Raw genomic sequence first — 20608 nt, forward strand, 5'->3', positions numbered from 1 at the left:
GCAACCATGCCTAAACAACGAATATTTTGACACATTTTTGACACGCTTTGTGGCACCCGTAACCGAATTCGTGGTTTTCTTTCAATCGTCGAATTAGTCAGACACCAAGTATGTGAATTGTACGGCCCTCCAGGTACCACGCGGTAGGTTGCCAGCATGACAACAATTGTGTGAACATTGAACAGCGTACTTGTTCACAGTGCCCGTCAGTGTCCGCATGATACCTCTTCTATTGAGTGATTTTTCTGGAGTGGCCGTGTCATTCAAAGCTATTATCCCCAAAACTGATCGCCTGATCAACCATTCCTTTGCTGGAGGGCCGGTACGCGGTAATGGCGTATTTCCTTAACCCCTTGTCAATCCTTATAAACGAGCTCTAGTCCATCAGGAGCGGTTGTAAGATCGTCAAAGGCGTATTTCGCTCGTAGTAGATAAATTTGTATTTACGTATTAGGGTAAGAATACATCATCAGTAACGTCGCCCATTCATGTTACTGAACAGACATGACTGCCGCATATGGGTACTTGAAGCTAAGACGTACACACGCGCAACGAATCAGCGTTTTCGCTGCATTAGCACGTTCTATTTACAAATCGTTAGTATCGTGATATGGCCGTGATCGATCGCTTTCATCACGAAAGGGGACGAGTAATGGGCGACACCCAATGTCGTTGGTAGTCTCCCGATCAGCCGACCCGGCACCATTTACAGCCAGCTGGCTCAGTTATTCCAGGCGTCTCCCACAGTCTTCCCGGCGTCTCCCAGTCTCCCGGCGTCTCCCATTTGGCTGCCAGCGTCTCCCAGACCGACTCGGCTCCGGGCTCCGGCCGGCTCCGTCTCTCGGCTCCGCGGCTCCCGTGCGGCGGGCCTGGCCGCGGAGCGTCATAAGGGAGCCGCCCGGGCTCGCAGCTCGAGACGGCGTGGGTGACTGAAGGCCCCCGATGGCTGGGAGGGGGAGAGGGGACGGCGGGACGACCAGTAGTGAAACGGTAAAAATTGAGAAACTGGGGTGCATAAATTATATATCTGAACCAAAGGCCAGCGATCCTTCGGGACCAAGAAGAAGACTATATTATCCCAAAATGGGTTAGAGAATATAGTCTTGGGTTTGTGATAACCAAGAGGTTGTGTAACAATTTGTATGGTCACCGTGGACAGACAGCATGATCCCAGAGCGTTCGGTATATACTGCTGAGCCCACACCTCTTTCTCCGACCCCTTGCTCTAAGTCGTCCTTCGTCTCTTTTACTGGTCCTGCAAATTCATTTACGTTTTTTTTTTTTCATCTCCACCGGCCCCTTACTGGTCAACGGTGTCGTCCCCCCCCTACTCATGTTGTCCCCTACTGGTCGTATCGTCCGCTACTGAGTAACGAGGACGCCCCTTCTCCCTACTGGTCACCGGGGGACCCCCCCCCTCTACTAGTCACCGGTGTTGTCCTTTCTGATCGCCGGGAGACGCCCCCCCCCTCTACTGATCACCGGGAGACGCCCCCTCTCCCCCTTCTGATCACCGGGAGACGCCCCCTCCCCCCTTCTGATCACCGGGAGACGCCCCCTCCCCCCCCCCTTCTGATCACCGGGAGACGCCCCCTCCCCCCTTCTGATCACCGAAGACGCCCCCCTCTCCCCCTACTGATCGCCGGAAAACGCCCCTCCCCCCCCCTACTCATCGCCGGGAGACGCCCCCTCCATCTACTGATCCCCAGCCGCGTGCCGTCCCAGTGTGTCCAGAAGTTGCTGTACGGTCGGCCGGTCGGCCGGGTCGGCGCTCGGGTGGGACAGCATCAGCCGACCGCTGCTGTCCAGCAGAAAGTCGCCACCGAGCTGGTGGGGGTCGGCCGGGCCGCCGCGGTACGGTACCTCCAGTGGAGGAGAGTCGGGAGCCTCCAGACGTCGCTCAGCCTCCTCCAGCAGGGCCGAGTGACTCCATACCTGGCGGCGGAGGGAGGAGCTAATTGACTCACACCTGGCGATGGAGGGACGAACTAACAGATTCACACCTGGCGGTAGAGGGAGGAATTAACAGATTCATCCTGGCGGCATAGGGAGGAATTAACTCGCACCTGGCGGCGGAGGGAGGAACTAACACCTGGCGGCAGAGCGACGAACCAATAGACTCACACCTGGCGGTGAAGGGAGGAACCAATAGACTCATACCTAGCGGCGGAGGGATGAAATAAAACCTGTCTCCACATACGAACCAACCTTTCCTTTTTATCCGCCTTTTCGCCTACCTTGCCCACCCCTGATGGCGGACGGAGGACACACACGCTCACACTAACACGTGACCCCACCTGTTGCAGGTCGGTTGGCAGTCCCAGGGCGGTGTAGAGGCGGCGCCGCGGGTCCAGCAGCACCGGGAACGGGCAGCCCGTCTCAGAGAGCCAGCGGAGCACGGCGCCACGGTCCGAGAACGACACGACCAGCACGGCGTAGCGCAGACGCTCCAACTCGGCCTGGGCGGAGACGGCGGGGAGCTGGGGTCAGCAGGGACATGGGCCCGGTGCGGCAGCGACAGCAGCGACGAGCACCGTCACCTCACAGTACGTGCAGTACTGCAGTACACAGTGCCTTGACCTGGGGTCAAATTTTCAAGTTGACACTTCGAGGTCAACTTACAGTTCATACGATGCGTCTTGACGAGACGCACACGATGTTGCTAAAAGTAAGCTCGTGCAAGTTTTGAGTCAAAGGTTATTGCAAAAAACAAGAACGCAAAAAGTATACTTTGGTAGCTTTTGCCCCATGCAGGATAAACCGTTCTATAGCTATGCGCCAGTTTGTCGAAAATTATCGAAGCTTGACCTGGAAAGTGGCGAAATTTTACCTTCGGTGATGTCTGGTGACCTGACCTTTGCCTGACCTTAAAAGTGACTAATGTAATTTCTTCATTATTTTTTAGCTCTTCCTAACGCCGCCTACGGCGTGTTGCTACGTGTCCCAGGAAGGGGGATGTTCAAACACCCCCAGCAGGGCGTGTAATTCCAGGACCCCCAGCGGGGCGCGAGTTAACGCGTGCACACGAGATACACGTGTTACGCTCCCGCAGTGGCGGATCCAGGGGGGGGGGGGGGCAAAATTGGCATTTGCCCCTCCCAAACGGCATAATTTTAACATTACGCCTTATGGACGAGGCATGGAAAGAATCGATAAATTGTTATGGTTTGCCCCCCCCCCCCCCCAAAAAAAACTCTGTACTGGATCCGCCACTGCGCTCCCGGGAGTCCCCGCGCATCCCCAGCGTCTGCCTCTCGGGTCGTTTGCAAGTGAAATGATGGGAGAGCCTCAGGGGCTCCGCTCCTCATGTGCGCCGTGACTGATGACGTCATCCTGCTCAGCTGGCCTTCCAGGCGAGTCGGTACTGAAACGGTGCCAGGCGGCCGCCACTAGTCAGAAGAAGGGGGTGACGCGAGTGGCATCATCACAGTGGCCAGGGCAGTTGTCAGTGACTGTGGCGTGGCGATAACAGTAGACAGCTATTCACCAGTGCCGTGATCGACTGCACGTCGTCAATAGCGAGCTGTGAGTGTAGGAGAGCGACGAGGGACGACTCATCTGCAAATGCGCCGGTCTAAAGCGAGGGAACTGTCAGCTGATAAGCTCACGTGCAATGACAAACGTTGCGCCCATCGCAGTGTTGCTGATTTTGTCGGTCACTGTCATAATCCTGTGGTTTTTGAATGAAAGACTGTATTGCTGCTGCTGGAGGAAAAGGGCGTTTCCGCGTCTACATAATCGCGAATTAGATGGACAGTTGCAAGAGCATCATCACACAAGGCGGCGGCAGCAGCAGCGACAGCAGCGTTGCCAACTAAATCATCCGCACCATCATTCACAGCAGCAACAACAACAGCCACAACAACAGCAACAGGGACAACGGCAGAATCATGATTACCATCTTGACTTCGGTAGGCCCTACCGAAGTCAACGCTCTACGACTCTCCCGCGAACTCAGCCGCTGAATCACTTGTATGGCACTGGTGAGTGGGAGGACGTCAGAGTAAATATGCCGCCTGTGGCATCAGCACATGCAGATGACCAGGAGCTACTGTACAGTGTTGAGTGGCAGGTACCCCGGGTGAATATACCGCGGATGTGTATACCACCCCTTGCAGAGAATCAGCAGCCGCAGTACAGTCCTGACTTGCAGGAACTCAGGGTAGATATGCATCTGCATCTGCATCTGCCAGAAGCTGCTGCCAATGGCCAGCAGTCACAGCACAGTTCTGACAGGCAGGATCTCTGGATAAGCATGCCGCAGATTGACCTGCCATCAGCGACTGCAGACGACCGGCAGGAATGGCCTGAATGGCGGCAGGGTATAGGACAACTGCTACCTCGCCTTTCCGCTTCGCGGAATTACAACCGTCAGGGACAGAACGTGGCAGAACCTTCGTCTTCAGCAAGTTTGAGCTCAGCGCCAGTGGCGGAACAATCGGACATCAGCCAAAATGACCCACCTCCATCGTACGAGGAGTGCGCGTCCCCTCCCTCTTACGATGCCATCGTGCGGCGACTTCAGCCTCTCATACAATTCCCACCCCGTCCCGCTCCCTAACTGACCCGTCTATCCTACAGCTCCCACCCTGTCCCGTCTCCCACTGACCCGTCTATCCTACAGCTCCCACCCCGTCCCGTCTCCCACTGACCCGTCTGTGCTGCAGCTCCCACCCCGTCCCGTTCTCCCACTAACCCGTCTGTGCTGCAGCTCGGCGACGTGCCGACGTCACGGCTGTCAGGCAAGGTGTCGGAGTAGCACCAGCAGGCGCGGCCCGGCCGGCTCGTAGAGCGGCCGCAGCAGCCCGCTGCGGGCCTCCGCCAGCTGCAGACGGCCGCACGGGAGACCGGTGTGCAGCCGCGGCCCCGGCACAGAGTCGGCGCCCAGCCGCGCGCTGAGGCGAGTGATGAACTGGTCCCACTCTGACTGTGAGCAGGGGATGGGGAGGGGGGGGGGGGGTGACAGCAACAATGGGGGCCGACGGGAGGGGGAGGGATAAAATTCCGACTGCAGGCGGGCCGCCGGGCGGGAGATGCCACAGTAAAACCCCGACTGGGACAGACGGACGGGAGAGGGTGACAAGACCCCGACAGTGACGGGACCAGTGAAGCCTAGCCGAGGAGGGGCCTGCTAAATTTGAGTCACCGAAGCAAAGGACATTCTTGTCCATTCCCCAGGTCAATTGGTTCGGTGAATTTCAAATGATAGCAGGCCCTTCCTCGGTCAGGCTTGATGGATCCACCGTTACTTTGCGCGGTACTTTTTAAGACAGACTGTACTAGGCGGTACTGAGTAGCGAGTTGTATTGCCCAGATACCTACCCAGTTATGAAAAGTGCGGTCTAGCTGTTAAACTGCTAATTCTGAAATACCCACCTCCGCATCCATCAGGGCATCAATGGCCGACATGGCTTCCTTGTCATCACTGGCCCGAGCCTTCTCCTCCAAAGCCTTCCGCGATTCGACGCCGCAGCTGTCCACAAAAGAAAGGACGCGTTTTGGTTGCCGTTCGTGGGAAAGGAATCGCGATATATTTTCCATGCCGAAAATCTGGTAAAATAAAAATTGTTTTCACAAGGGGTAGTGCATAATCCGCATATAGATCGCTGATGTTCATGAAGGAAGCCGCTGTAAAAGTGATGTGTCAAATTATTGTCGTGTAATCTAATGCAACGATGGGTGAGACGACAATATAAGGGAAAGCAGAGGAAATATGAAGTGTACAAATCCATGTTAAACATAGGTGGATACCTGTTGAAGAGTCCTTGATACATCTCGATAAGCCCACCGAGCATTTCAATCTTGTTCGACAGAAACTGAGATGCCGGAACTGAAAATAAAATAGCTAAATTAGGACACGCAAAACAAAATGCATCACTGAATAGAAGCAAACTGAACGGAATCAAACGGCCCTCTCACGGGCTAAGCAGCGCCCTGTGTCATAAAAAACAGCGCACAAACGCTAACTTGGCGTCGCGTTCCACCGCACTTCGTCAGCACGCATTCCGACTGACCAATAAAACACCACTTTTATCACTTGCTGGCACCCCACGGCCACGCAGTTGATGGCCCGAGTCTCATCGCCATAACCAGCAAACGGTCCGAGCGGGGCCAGCGGACGATGGGCCTTCCCTCCGTCAGTACCTGACCTCCAACGGTAGACGGACCTCCTCTGTAATCTGACCTCCGTCTGTCATCTGACCTCCTCTGTCATCTGACCTCGTCTGTCATCTGACCTCCCACGGTGGTTTGAACACCCCCTGTCATCCAACCTCCCTCTGTCATCTAAGCTCCCCTCAGTCATCTAACCTCTCTCTCTATCATCTACCTCTCCCTCTGTCATCTAAGCTCCCTCTGTCATCTACCTCTCCCTCTGTTATCTACCTCTCCCTCTGTCATCTACCCTCTCCCTCTGTCATCTAACCTCTCCCTCTGTCATCTAACCTATCCCTCTGTCATCTAAGCTCCCTCTGTCATCTACCTCTCCCTCTGTCATCTACCCTCTCCCTGTCATCTAACCGCCCTCCCTCTGCCTTTTGACCTCCTACGGTAGACGGACCGATCCCCTGTCATCTGACCTCCCACGGTGGGTCGGACCTCACCTCTGTCCAGCTGCTCGCCAGCAGCCTCCGCCAGCTGGCGCGAGCTCTCGACGAACGAGCGGACGGCGGCCGGCAGGTCGGGCGTCGGGGCGGCCGCAGCAGCAGCCATGGTGCCGGTGCCGCAGGGAGGCTCCTGCTGCAGGTGCCACGCACGCGGGAGGTCAGAGCTGATTGCTGAACGACAGGTCAGGCCACCGACGATCACAGACTGAGTCCGAGTTCAGCAAGCAGAAATGTGTTATATGTTGTAGGTACCTACATTGTAAGGATTTTCGGAATAAAGTCAACCACAGATTCAAATATACAAAAATGTGATAAAAAATAAACTTCATCGTTGAAAAGAACAATTAATATAGAAAAAGATGAAATGAAAACAAAAGAGAAAAATGAAGAAACTGAAAACATCTTACCTGAGGGTGTAGCGCTTAGTCTAGTAGATTTCTCACAAGACCCGACCGATGTTACCATCCAATAATCACTACCCTCTTTTCCCTGACACCATGACAAAACATAACGAATACGACCTCGCACCGTACCAACAGAATCACAGGGTTCACGGCTCGACCAGCTCGACCAAAGTTGGACCAAAGTGTCGCTTCAATATCACTTCAGCAAACGACAACCAAGAAACCGTCGCCGTCGGCGCAGTCGGCACGTTCGGAACTGACTGCAGCGTCCTCCGGCGCGGCGCAGAGGCCGAGCTGCTCTGCACCCTTCTCCGTACCCGTCGGCCGGGCTGAGCGGGCCTGGGCACGAAGCATGCCTCGTTTACAAGCGATTTTCATTGGAGCCAGACGGGAGGCGCCGTCCCGGCACGTGCACAGGCACGGCGACGGGCCGACGGAGGTCGGCGGCTGATGTAAGGGGAGCGGCGACTGAGTCCGACCGGGATCAGCGGGCGCAAATCGACAGGCAGCAGCCTGGTAGGTCAAACCAGCAGGAAAGGAATGAATATCCAGGACGAAAGACGAACGAATAGTCAGATAATAGCTAAAAGAATCTATAGAAACCAAATCACATGATTAGATGTGTTCCTTGAATCTTGTGAACAATTTTAGGGGCAAAGAAAGAGCAAGAAAGAGCAAAGAGTATGTGTAGCCATGCATAATCCCGGTGTTAACCTCATGGTCTTCTATGCATCGTCATATCCGGATCGAGAGTTGAATTGCGCATTTAGCCCAAATCGACACAACAACCGTGGTAGTATCGCGTTTATAAACACTCGCCGATACGTGAGCCACCATATATTGCGGCCTCGATGACAAGGTCATGGGGAGTTCAGTACTGCTGATGACTCGTGTCCGTACATAGCCTCACATCTCGGTATATTCACAGGCCGGGTACGGCATACCTGGCCGTATTTAACAATACAAACATACTGCGCATGATGAAAACACAATGAACGACTATCTACTCCTTCTTCCCCAGACTTCGTATCCTTTTCAACTCCTTGTACGGCGCGTCCATTTGAACTGTAATAAGAAAGAAAACAATCACGCTGCTTCATATATGAAAAGGGTAGCTACAACAATAACCGAAAAATCTGAACATTTGATGCTGCAGACTGGGCTTTGCAGGTAGAAATCAACCACGGACAATTAATAACATCCAACAAACTCCATCATGTAGAGGCCAGTTTTGCCAACAGAAAAATAGACGGCTGCCAGTATTTCTATTTCTAAGTCTCCCTCGAGGTCGGCAGTCTCCCTCAATGTCGGTTAATCACGCGAAAGAAATAGCGGCTGATGTCAAAGCATATCATCAGGGTAGGCTGATATCAATACTCACATCAGTTGACTTTTTTCGCCTGGATGGTGAAATTCGGGAACGAGTTTAGGCAAAACATTCCGGCAGCGGGCGACTTTTCGGTTAATAAAACTGGCCTCTGAGGCATAAAAATAGTGACTGTATTGAGCAAACATAACATTAAAGCAGCGGCAAAGGGAATGCTTAATAGCAAGCTGACAATTGAGATGCAGATTGCAGATAACCAAGTACTTACTGAATGGGTCGAATGCTATCTTTTCCACTTTATCATCCAGCCTCTGCCGGATGGCCGTCCTCTTGTGGCCGGTGATCATGCTCTGTAGTAGGACCATCACGTCCCTGAGAAAAACAAACAATGTTACGCACACTGAAGGAAAACCACTATATTCTGAGAAAGGTGAACTCGTTCCAATTAGCTCAGAGAGTAGAACATCGGAGTCTCGGACTGACGGTGATTAGTTAGTGCCCGTTTCAAGTCGCTCCCCGCTCTATAAATGAGATATCTGAGTATGGTTTGGGGTAGGCGAGAGAAGTGGCAGCAGCCAGTAAGTTGGACAGATCCTGTTACCTACAACCTACCAACCTACAGCATTACAACCTAGTACCCACAAACCTACCAACCTACAACCTAAAACCTATAAAACTACAACCTAACCTAACTTACAACCTAAAAACCTACAGCCTACATCCCACAATTTATGCTGTTGCATATTTGTATCAACAGTGCCAAATTGTACATTGGACCTTTTCTGAACAAATACTGTAGCATTATCTATTGTCATCACCAAGGAATATTAGAAAGCTGAACAGTAAACTTACTTTGACTTTGGTTTCTTCAGCAGGGCTCTTGTTAGAAACATGTTGAACTTCAGCAAACCTGAGGAATAATTGTAGCCTGTAAGTATGTCAGCATCAACATCTGGCTTCGATTCCCGGGCAATGCATGTGGCATTGCCGCTGCTTGACCGCTTGGAATAGCATTATAGTTCAGGTTAGCACCTTGGTTCACCGGATATGGTGCTAAGTCCAAACCAACCAACCAACAAACCAACCATCAACATCTGGTAATCAACATAAAATTTCAACAACAAACATCAGTTATTACTGAAAGCAGACTATTCATTAGTAGGTATACAATGGCTATACAGTTGCCAGTTTGACTTTGGGCTAAGTCCACAAACTACTATTAATATTTCAGGCCAATTCATTTTTTTATGACAATGGCAAGGACAAGCTATTTGAGCAGTAAGAAAACTAGCCAGGAAAGGCCTCTAAGACACAATCAGCCCTGAGAATGTGAAAGCCATTTGTAAACACTTGAGTTGAGCACATCAACATGCTGACAGCTGAGGCATTTTTTCTCCATTCAATGTATTTCACTTCACTGTGGAACTCATTGCCATATGATGTTGTGTGTGCACCAGATGTTACCAGCTTCAAACGCTTGCTTGACACATGGGGCGTTCCACGACAAATCGACAAGTGCTCTGCACCCTCATATTTTATTTTTGCTTAAAATTGGTCTAATGGGTTGTGATGGGCGGGGAAGCCATCTGTGGCAAGGATTTTTTTTCTTCGAACAACGGTTTCCGAGATATAGCCTCGGGCTATTCCTGGAGGTCACGCTGCAACCCTATGTTTGGCGGCTTAAAACTAAGAAACTATTGGTTTTCTACGATAAAAACTTTATATGGTTCAAATCACAATCAACCAACAAACATTTTGGCTATCTCGGATTTTCAATTTTTGAAAATTTTGATCACGTGACCTTTTGTTCTATTTTTCGAAGAGTGACCTTGATATTTTCCCCACTGAAAGTTGCAATTTTGTCTGATGACGATTAAAGCCTTATCAATTGTCATTCATATGCGATAATAAAAAAGTGGTTATCGCCCTGCGTTGACCTCAGGTCACGTCATTTTTATGACCTGTCCATTACTACGAGCGGGAGCGTCAGCGAGATCTCGAGAACAAAGCAAGATAGCGACAAGCGGTAAACGGTACAGGGTACACACGGATAAGGTCTATAATTTTTACTGAGGTCATTTGCAGGTCAGGTCAAAGATGACGTCACAGGAGCAAAAAGGAAGTCAAAATAGCGGCACTACATATATATGAAGTTTTTCTCGAATAACTTTCAAGGTATCCCAGCTAGGAACAAACTAATAGCACCATCGTGATCCTCTCGTCGATCCGCATCGAAACATATGTATGTTGACCTCGAAAGGTCGAAAGGTCAAAAGTTGACCTTAGGTCACGTGATCTAAGGTCAACTTTTGACCTTTCGACCTTTCGAGGTCAACATATATATATATATATATATATGTTTCGATGCGGATCGACGAGAGGATCACGATGGTGCTATTAGTTTGTTCCTAGCTGGGATACCTTGAAAGTTATTCGAGAAAAACTTCATATATAGGTATGTATAGTGCCGTTATTTTGACTTCCTTTTAGCTCCTGTGACGTCATCTTTGACCTGCCCTGAAAATGACCTTAGTAAAAATTATAGACCTTATCCGTGTGTACCCTTTACCGTTTACCGCTTGTCAATCTTGCTTTATTCTCGAGATCTCGCTGTCGCTCCCGCTCGTAATAATGGACAGGTCATAAAAATGACCTGACCTGAGGTCAACACAGGGCGATAACCACTTTTTTATTATCGCATATGAATGACAATTGATAAGGCTTTAATCGTCATCAGACAAAATTGCAACTTTCAGTGGGGAAAATATCAAGGTCACACTTCGGAAAATAGAACAAAAGGTCACGTGATCAAAATTTTCAAAAATTGAAAATCCGAGATAGCCAAAATGTTTGTTGGTTGATTGTGAGTTGAACCATATTAAGTTTTTATCGTAGAAAACCAATAGTTTCTGAGTTATAGGCCGCCAAACATAGGGCTGCAGCGCGATCTCCAGGAATTGCCCGAGGCTATATCTCGGAAACCGTTGTTCGAAGAAAAAAATCCTTGCCACAGCTGGCTTCCCCGCCCATCACAACCCCTTAACCAGTTTTCAACGAAGAATAAATATGAGGGTGCAAATTTAATTTTTTTATTTGTCGATTTGTCGTGGAACGCCCCACATGTATAACAGACAGCCTTTACAACTTTTTAGATTGATAGGTACCTGCCCGACATTGTGATTATGCTTGCGACAAGTTGCTCATATTGTATGTTTTTTCCGAACATAGGAAAAGCAAAAGGCTTTACCCCGATGAGACGCACAATTTCAGTCAATGTCAAACTGCACGATTAAGGAACCAGCCAATGTAACGTAGGACTGGCATGTCTCTTGTGTTAAGGGTTCTAGTCATTGCTCATTTACCCTGAAGTGAAACAGAAACCCAAGACATGATATGATGATGGAACCCAACGAGGTAAGAATACAAGGTAAGAAACATACTTGAGATACAGGCATGCCTCAGCTGTCAGCATGAAATATGTGCTCTTTCTTCCTGTTAACTATTTGATTTCAAATAAAAAGTTGAAATAAAGAACAAGAATATCATTGCCATAAAGACATTTAAATCTGAATCTGACAATCTTGCCGTTACTTACCCTTCCCAAGGGGCGCGGTGATAATAAATAACTACCAAAGATGACTGTGAAATGTAGTCCTTTTAATCAGCATAGATATCTTCAAAAATTTCGATTAAATATTGAATAAAAGAAACAAGATGGGCCTGTTCCAGCGCCTCCAGAAACCTCCAGAAAGCTCCAGAAAGCTCTAGAATCCTCCAGAGAGCGTTCCAGCGCCTCCAGAAAGCTCCAGAAAGCTCTCGCCAAAGCTCCAGAAACCTCCAGTAGCCTCCAGAGAGTTGAGAGGTCCAAATTTCTCTGGAGGCTCTGGTCTACAATTATGGCGCACATGTGACAATCACGAATGTAAACAAAGGACATTTGACTGATTATTTTACAACTTGAATGTAAAGAAAATTACATTGCTATAATTTTCTTAATCTTTCTTAATAAAATTGAAAACAAATTTTGCGTTTTAAGAGAGAGCAATCGTCATTCTTTTGGTAGGGGAGAGAGGTCATATTGCGCCATGTTCTTAAATGCGCCACACCTTCCTCCTGTCCAAATTTCGATTCGAATGAATGCTCGAATGTGTGCATTTACTTCACCACCAATAACTCGCTCTTATTCCGGTCCACGGGGGCAGGTGAGGTGTCTCAGCTTTCTCGCAGACCATTTTTTGTGATTTCCTCTATTTTCTTACGCGAAACAGTCTATTTCGACCTTTGCTGGTGTCATGGTTTATCTTAGAGATAGTGATTCAACTAATAATCATTGTTAATTGCTCGTTTAATGGTAGTTTTGAAGTTTATCACCACCGTGGCTTCGCTGTCCTCGCCATATTTGAAGCTCATGAAAAATGTGTTCCATTCGTAATTGCGCCCACCCTATTTGCGCCCTATTCTTCAACCCAGAGAAACAGCATCTGGTGGTTGGGACACATTTCATTGAACACTTTGATTATTAGAACGCTCACCTTACCATTACCTTAGCCTTCACAGCATAAATGGTTAATGGGCTGACACGTTCAAATAGGCTACTTAGTTAGGTGGCAAACCGTTGTTTTTAATAGGGCGCTTTTACATGAGAGGCATGGGCGCTTTTTGATGGGGTAGTCCGTAAATGCGCCCTTTGCAGGTGTGTCGGAAAACTTTTCTCTTGTTAATTTTTATGGGTGTGATACAAATTAGGAGTTGTAATTTGATGCCAAAATAACTGAGGTACAATTTGAGATATCATCAAGCATGACAGCTGGTCAACTTCAGCCGCAATAGGCCGATATCCTTAAGGTGGCGCAATATGACCACTCTCCCCTATATGTGATGCCAATCTCCAGAAATCTCCAGATTGCGTTCCAGCGCCTCCAGTAAAACCTCTGGTAGAGCCTCCAGTCAAGAATTTCTACTGGAGGCGCTGGAACAGGCCCTTCGCACAGCAATATCACGATATCAAGAGCTCGAAGATTCCTTGCGCAGAAGACGTCCCAGCTGCGCAATAAATGATGAGATACAATCAAAGTCATGACCACCAAATAAGTTTACTTGTTACAACATTTAGATAAGTAAATAACAGTGGCATACTTTTAAGTCTCTAAATAATATTATGAGCGCATACTGCCACATATTCCAATTTATTTCGAACCGTATGCAAGAATAACAACTTCATCTTTAAATCATGAGGAAAAATAAAAGCCGTCCCCAAAGGGCGCTGGTGAGCTGGTGCGGCGGCTGAAATCACTATAGCTTCGGTACTTCGCCGCCAGGTAGCGCTGCCTGTCAATCTGCAAGCTTCAGGTAGTTTTCGCCAATGCGACTATCGATCTTCACTTCAGACTCGTCAGGGGCGGGCTCGTTCTCCTCCAGGGGACTGCGGCGGCACAAACTGAGGTCGACCCGAACCGGGCTCATCTGTTCCGGGTTCAGCCAGGGCTTGTGGACGGTGTCGTGTTTCCGTTTCCAGGCAGGGTAGGCGAGGGCGGCTTTGTGGAGCCGGCGCACCAGGCCCGGCGCCAGCGTCTGCGTCACCTTGTTGACCAGCCAGGCGGGCAGCCGTCCACCAGGCTCGGCGTGGGTCACATAGTGCAGCTCGCAGCCGCGCGGGCTCAGGGGACGGATCACGAACCCGGTCAGGTGACTGAAGGCTCGCACAAAGCCCGGCCGCGGCGGGTGCTGCGCGTGAAACACCGAGTGGCTCATGACGTAGTAGGCGCGCTCGTCGGCCAGCCAGGAGCGCAGCAGCACCATGTCGCGGTTGCGCAGCGGCGGCGGACAGCGGGCAGCGTAGTAGCTCAGCTCGTTGGAGGCGTTGAGGCAGCCGATCGGGCTGGAGGCGAGCATAAAACGGTCCCAGGTGCGGCGGTACTCCGAGTCGTGCAGCACGTCGTACAACACCGGCGCAGAAACGTCGCTGAACATCGTCTTCACCTTGATCATGTGGAAGTTGGTGTTGGTAGCGGGCTTCACCCAGACCCGGAGCGGCGCCTGGAAATAGTCCAGTTTCCAGCCGTCCAGGCTGTCCACCACGAAGGCGAGCTCTTCGAAGTCCTGCTCATCGGCCACGCGCACCTCGCCGAGCCTCATTTTGGAGGGGATAGGCGGGGAGCGATCCAGTGGAGAGCTGGAGACAGAGCCCGATGTCGAGCGCGCTCAACTGAGCGACAGAAGCCGAGTACCAATTATCGTGCGGGTTTCGAAAACAAAATAGATTAAATTAAGAAAAAAAAGATTAAGCTGCCAAAGGAATCAATTAAACGGGGCCGTTAAAAAGGAAATGTTGGGATGGACGTTCAGCAAGAAAATAATGAAATAAATGTGGCGCAACCCGCGCAACCCACGGAGAATATCCGTCAACATTTATAGACACGTGTGTCGTTCTTAGTTGTAAACCTCTCATCAAACGAATCCCTTCAATAAATTATCACGGACCAATTTTCCTGTCGTTCCATGCGGGGCAACGGTTCTAGATAGCCCGTTTTATTGGTTTTGGAAGTGCTTTCCACTTTCCAGTTAATAAAACATGTATTCTAATTTCAGTCTCAATTGGAACAAGGAGTCGTAATTCGGTTCTTAGCAAATCGATTCCAGAGAAACGGGTTAGGCAGAGGTTGAAGAGTTTCTTCCGTACCTACTGTTGATAATTTTACCGAAAAGCCAGCAGGAAAAATAAACGGTTTGCTTGTTGCCGCTATACAACGCACAAATATCCCATCGCTCCCCACGGCCATTTCGCCGCCTCTCCATTCGTTCAGTTCGATCCGGTGGGGTGGGGGCCCGGGGCGGCCACGGTGGGAGGGGCGAGGGCACCGCTGGTCGTCTCACGGACTTCCGGACCTCCCTCGTGCCGTGCCGGACCGTGCCCAGTCACGGTTTGGAACAAGGAGCCGTCATCGGGAGCGCCGCTCGTCAGTCTCTGCCACCGCCGGCCGGCGGGCGATCCCATCCCGCAGAGCAGCCTCCGACGCGGATGTGACCATTCCGGGGCGTCCGGAGGGCGTCCGGAGGGCGTCTCCGGGGGCGTGGGCGTCTGATGGGCGCGGCGTAGGGTCTCGGCAACAATGAGAGGGCGATCACGATCAGTGCCGGCGTGGTGACAGCTGGGCTGAACCCGACCCCGGTGCCTGGGAGGACCGGCCAACCGTGAGGGGGCTGTTTCGGCACCGGGGAGGGGGACGGGGCGCGGGGGTGTTGGTACAGTTCACGGCCGTCCCATGGCGCCCGGGAGTAAATCATCGCTGTCGACTTCCCACGCGGCCTTCAAACTGTATCTGCTCGGCACGCCAGGCGCCAGATAAACTGTCCGGCAATTTGTGCATGCACCGGGGGCGCTCGGACCAACAGGCTGATAGTCGGGCTGATTTACTGAGGGACGCGGTAACGTCACCGCCCGGGGGTGGTTGGGGGGGGGGGGGCAGATTGGAACAGAGCCACGCGTTGGCAGAGCTCTGCCGCCGCGGGCGGACCGTCCTCGGCCTCCGGCTTAGAACGGCCGTGAACTGGGCCTTGAGTGCGGTCAGCCCGCCGGCGAGCCTCGGGTTCATGTGCGTCTCGTCCTGAGGTAGGCGGCGGGGTCAAACACCTGAGGTTCTGCAGTCAGCACAATCTGCAGATAACAACGCAATGCAGCGCCTGTGGGCTGCCACCTCAACCGACAACCGGGCACTAAGGTCTGAGGTCGCTAAAACACGGCGGCGAGTGAACTAGGAACTGGAGCTCAGTTGAGACTGAGGTACGAACCCTGGCGATTTTTCTGTATCGGTGCATGCATGTTGACTCAAAAGTGACGGTTCCTTAGGCACCCATAAAAATGTCATTTGTAAGGACGTCGATTGTCGAATGCGTGGTTTATAGGTACGTCAGAATGACACAATGTGCTCATTAACCCTATTAGTGACAGGCTCCTGCTGCCCCCATTAGTGGCAGGGGGACGCTGTTTCATGTTCTTGAGCTGTTTGGATGCCACTGCTGCCGATCGATGCAAAATGAACCAGCAACTGACACGTATCATCAATACCTCCTGATCAAATTGAGCTAGAGAGTCGGGAAAACCACCAATGAACTCGGCAAGACCTGCCGAATCGAATGATATGCGACATGACCTACTTCGACCAAGTTCGTGACCTGGGAGCTCTGAGTGACCTGACCGCGACCCGAGGTCACCACCTAAAGCTAATCTCACCCAAACAAAAGTATACCATTTGACGCGCCTGAGCAAGGCGAACGCGATGTTGTCAAAATCGCGGCTCTGCGCTCATTTTGCGAAGTCATTTGCCAAAATGCGAGACCGTACCATAAACCGCTTGACCTGACCTCAGAGGCCAGCGGCTGATCTGAGACCCTAAAATCAGGTAGCTACCAATCGCTGCATCTCGTAACGGCGCACACGCTAGTTTTTTTCCGCGACGCTCTAGCTCCATTAGGGGCGAAACGGCGAAGGGGTCGTACACTCGGGGGCAGATTGATGTTCCACCACTCCCTACCCATCGGGCGATCCCATGGCTCAGCACTGGCTGCTGTCAATGTTGCCTGCCCTCAGCACTGCCTGCCAGTGCCAGTGCTGCCAGTTCTGCCACTGGCAGCAGCCAGTGCTGAGCCATGGGAGCCCGATGGGTAGGGAGTGGTGGAACATCAATCTGCCCCCGAGTGTACCACCACCACCCCCTCTCGGCCGACGCGTATGCATAGAAAGGCAATGCATAGATCCAGCGAGGGTTAAATTTCTTCGTGATCATGAGAGGAAATGCACCCTCTGGACCACACTTAACAAGCTATATCTAGAAACAATGCTAAGAAATGTCTCCTTGACCTTATCGTATCCTCTTGCTCACCAAGTAACAGTAATTAACAATCTGCGAGTCAGGTGCTAATCCGCACCTGGTAACCGATAGAAGAGAGGAAAAGAAACAACTGGAGAATAAAAGCCGCACGCCTCAGCCACAGCCCAGAACAGTGTCTACTTTCGTCGTTGACACTTGACTGACAGTGGCAGTAGCGGCAGCATGACACCACCGAGCAGACTAGTCCTCGGGGTGTCCCTCGTGGCACTCCTGCTTCATATTGCTTACGGTGAGTTTCGGCTTTGGAAGGTATAATTGTGTGCAAAAGATACGTATAGGCGCCCACTGAGCACGCTGACACTTCAGTAACTCATGCGTGCTGAGCACCCAGTAGCCCCAGCGTGCACTGAACACTCAATAACTCTGACTCACCAAATAGACAGTAGCCGTTTTCACGACGGGCTATCCGGTGAATGCATCTAATTTGACCAAATCTGCACCTATATCTCTTTTACAGTAAATATCTTTATTTTATGAATTTTTTCAGTGTTTTATTCGATGGTACCCTCTGATAATATGGCAAAGCAGGCATAAGCAATTAGTGCAACCCTAGCTGATAGCTATTAAGAGATACACTAAACCTAATTTGACCAAATCTGCGCCTAATCTGCACCAAATGTGCACCAAATGTGTACCAGATGGCCGTCGTGAAAACGGCCAGTAACTCCAGCCCACTGAGCTTTCTGTAACCCCGCGGCGCCCGTGTCCGACCGTCAGGCTCGGGGACGGTGTTCGATGCCAACCTGTTCCAGCAGACGTTCGACGTCCTGGGAGCGCGCTCCTGTCTGCCGGCCGACTTTAACAACTCGACTGTCAGTGAGCTGGCGAGCGCCTGCAAGGCCAGAGCCACCGCTCCGGTCCAGCCGGCCGAGTGTGCCGGTGCCACCTCGCTGGGACGATTCTACAACTGTCTGACCAGAGAGTGAGCGACCTCAGGGACGGAGCAGCGTCCTCAGGTTGTGGAGGGCCTGTCGATTGCTTGGGTAGCGAGGGAACGGGAGTGTTCTGTGTTCTTTATCAGTCAGACCGGACGACATTCATGGGACACTAGGCATTGTGATAGCATTTCCTGCAGCTTTTTGTCATTTTTATTCTTCTTGAGGTGCATTTGACCTATCAGCGATACTTAAAATATTATTCAATTTATATTAGAAATACATAGATTCCTGGTAAATTAGCCGCGCATGACTAGGGGGGGGGGGGCTTTATAGAGCCCCTCCCGGTTTTTATGTAATATCTTGAAACCTCTTAATGTATCAACACGAAACTTGAGTATCTGCCTTTAGCGGCATCAATCTGACATCTTGTGTCTAACTCTAAATTAAAACTTTCTAGCTATTATCGGTCGGCCGAAAATGACGTCATGGTAACGTCATGTCGGCCGATTTCGATTCAAAACATTGAACTACGGAAATCGCTCTCAAGAGCTCAGTTTTAAAGATAAATCTAATTTTTTTTTTGCATGAGTAGACTTAGAAGATATATGCTCTCCGGTACCTAGGATGACCTGACCTTGACCTGAAAAAATTGGAGTGCAGGTTTGGTACCCTCACGGTATCTTAGGCATATATAAACCAATGGACAAACCAAGAATGAGCCTGGTCGGGCGTTTGGACCGGTGGCCAGAGCCTAAATTGTGAACAAGTCAAAGTGTTGATAATTTTTTTTTTGACCTGAACTGTGACGTCATCGATGAACTCGAGTCAATGAAATTAGGTTTCGCTCGACAGTTTTTTTCCAGGGCCACCAAACGCCGTTTGAATTTTGTCAGTCAGCCAAGTAGTTTCAGAGATAGGAGGGGGGGGGGGCTCTGTAGAGCCCCCTTCCCTCAGTCACTCGCGTTATTGAAAATACCCCAGTCATGCGCGGATTAATATCCATTGCGCGGATACGTTCAAAGGCAAATCTGCATGAACTTATCTTTCCGTCAAAGGAAATTCACGTTCGTAGGTACTGATCATGACACTGGAGTGTATGAAATTATCTATTCGTGAGTCCGTGACCGAGTCTGTGACATTTCCCCAGACGCGGAATTCTGAACGCTGACGCCACTGTGCTCGACACTGCCCGCGTGGTGGCCGGCATCACCCGGTACTCACGGGACCCCGCCTGGATCGCCAAGACCACGCGGACTGTGCACGAGTGCCTGGAGTACGCCTCTGACGGCCTGACGACGCGCCAGCTGACTGTGTACACCTACCTCTGCCTCAAGTGGAGCCTGTTCGCCGACTGCGACATCCAGCAGGAGCGGCGCGGGGCCCTGGACGAGGAAGCCGCGCTGCGCAGGGCCCGCTTCCTCTCTGGATACTGTCCGCTGAGCCCCAACACGCTCAGAGGAGTCCTGGAGCACATCACCGGGCGAACGCTGCAGGAGTGCGGAAAGGGGCTCTACGCGGGCTACGAGCCGCACCAGCTGTACCAAGCCGAGATCGCCCGCCTCGTGTGCCTGTTCCAGAAGTTTATCGGCGCCGACGGCACGATCGACCTGCAGGCCGTGAAGCTGGCCATCACCTACGGAGAGGGCGACAAGTTCCGAGAGGCGGTGGAGGGCTGCATCCGCACCCAGACCAAGGCCGGCTCGGGCGGCTACAACCGGCTCACTGCCGAGGAGTTCGTCCGGTGCTGGGCCGACAGGGGCGTCATCAGCTGCGTCCATCAGGAGGCCAACCAGGTGGGCGCGCAGCACCCCGACAACTGCGACGTCACCCTCAGCTTTTAATGTAACCCCACGCCATTGACGTCACCCTCGGCAATTGACGTCAAACCTCGGCAACGGAGATTAACGTCAACGGCGCCAATTCATCTTGCATTTGACTCAAGCACTTTTTATAGGGCAACGACTGAGTAATGCATCGGAAGATCATAGCAAATTTGAAGCACATTTACAATGCTTATAACCTAGCGAAACATTTTATCATTGCGGCTGTGTGACTTTTGTTATATTTGCCGAAGATCACGTCGTGCAAAAAAAAACTTAATACCTGCAGTGTCCAACGGATGCAAATAAAGTCGACTGCTTCCAGTGGTTTGAACATTACCTATTGGTTTTGTAGCGTTCTATGTCGTCAATGGAATATGCTCCTGCTTACCCGAAGTTTGACGAATGGATCCTTATTGATGTGAAAATGATCAATAACATGCCAAAAATTGTATTGGTTCTTTAGTTTACCAAAGAGAAACAAAAGAGACAAGCTTTCGACATCACTGTCATCATCAGGTCTCTTTGGTAAACTAAAGAACCAATACAATTTTTGGCATGTTATTGATCATTTTCACATCAATTTTGACTATAATGTCTTCACTCATGCCAACCATCCAAACGATTAACCCTAGAACGCCTAGGGGGGGTTGTATCAACCCCCCCCCCCGAGGTTTTTTCGAAGT

General features: G+C 50.9%; 2 protein-coding genes across 8 annotated transcripts; one reads left to right on the forward strand and one right to left on the reverse strand.

Annotated features, from left to right (window-relative positions):
- Positions 1–417: 417 nt before the first annotated feature.
- Positions 418–14736, reverse strand: LOC122382809 (START domain-containing protein 10-like). Of its 7 annotated transcripts, none has more exons than XR_006256731.1 (11): positions 13266–13316; positions 11932–12078; positions 9189–9246; positions 8605–8708; positions 7013–8074; positions 6603–6738; positions 5752–5830; positions 5377–5473; positions 4697–4927; positions 2298–2459; positions 418–1935 (listed from the first exon to the last, which is right to left on the reverse strand). XR_006256731.1 is itself a non-coding variant. In XM_043368617.1 (4 exons), the coding sequence occupies exon 1, from the start codon at positions 14469–14471 to the stop codon at positions 13668–13670; it is 804 nt and encodes a 267-aa protein (XP_043224552.1). In that variant the 5' UTR covers positions 14472–14736; the 3' UTR covers positions 7829–8074; positions 8605–8708; positions 9189–9246; positions 13326–13667. The 7 variants fall into 7 exon arrangements, 1 of the variants encoding a protein (XP_043224552.1); XR_006256733.1 differs by lacking the exon at positions 13266–13316 and adding an exon at positions 13153–13192; XR_006256732.1 differs by lacking the exon at positions 13266–13316 and adding an exon at positions 12229–12238.
- Positions 14737–17126: 2390 nt separating this feature from the next.
- Positions 17127–20249, forward strand: LOC122382808. Its single transcript, XM_043368616.1, has 3 exons — positions 17127–17453; positions 17942–18146; positions 19250–20249. The coding sequence occupies exons 1-3, from the start codon at positions 17387–17389 to the stop codon at positions 19941–19943; spliced, it is 966 nt and encodes a 321-aa protein (XP_043224551.1). The 5' UTR covers positions 17127–17386; the 3' UTR covers positions 19944–20249.
- Positions 20250–20608: the final 359 nt, after the last annotated feature.

Source organism: Amphibalanus amphitrite, unplaced genomic scaffold, assembly GCF_019059575.1.
Source record: "Amphibalanus amphitrite isolate SeventyFive unplaced genomic scaffold, NRLGWU_Aamphi_draft 000147F_arrow, whole genome shotgun sequence".
Taxonomy (NCBI): domain Eukaryota; kingdom Metazoa; phylum Arthropoda; class Thecostraca; order Balanomorpha; family Balanidae; genus Amphibalanus; species Amphibalanus amphitrite.

Bases quoted from the DNA above. Each gene is read 5' to 3' on its own strand.
- LOC122382808 (XM_043368616.1), top strand. From the start codon at position 17,387: ATGACACCACCGAGCAGACTAGTCCTCGGGGTGTCCCTCGTGGCACTC. The intron at 17,454-17,941 runs GTGAGTTTCGGC...TCCGACCGTCAG, and splicing joins CCTGCTTCATATTGCTTACG to GCTCGGGGACGGTGTTCGAT. The intron at 18,147-19,249 runs GTGAGCGACCTC...ACATTTCCCCAG, and splicing joins TACAACTGTCTGACCAGAGA to ACGCGGAATTCTGAACGCTG.
- LOC122382809 (XM_043368617.1), bottom strand. From the start codon at position 14,471: ATGAGGCTCGGCGAGGTGCGCGTGGCCGATGAGCAGGACTTCGAAGAG.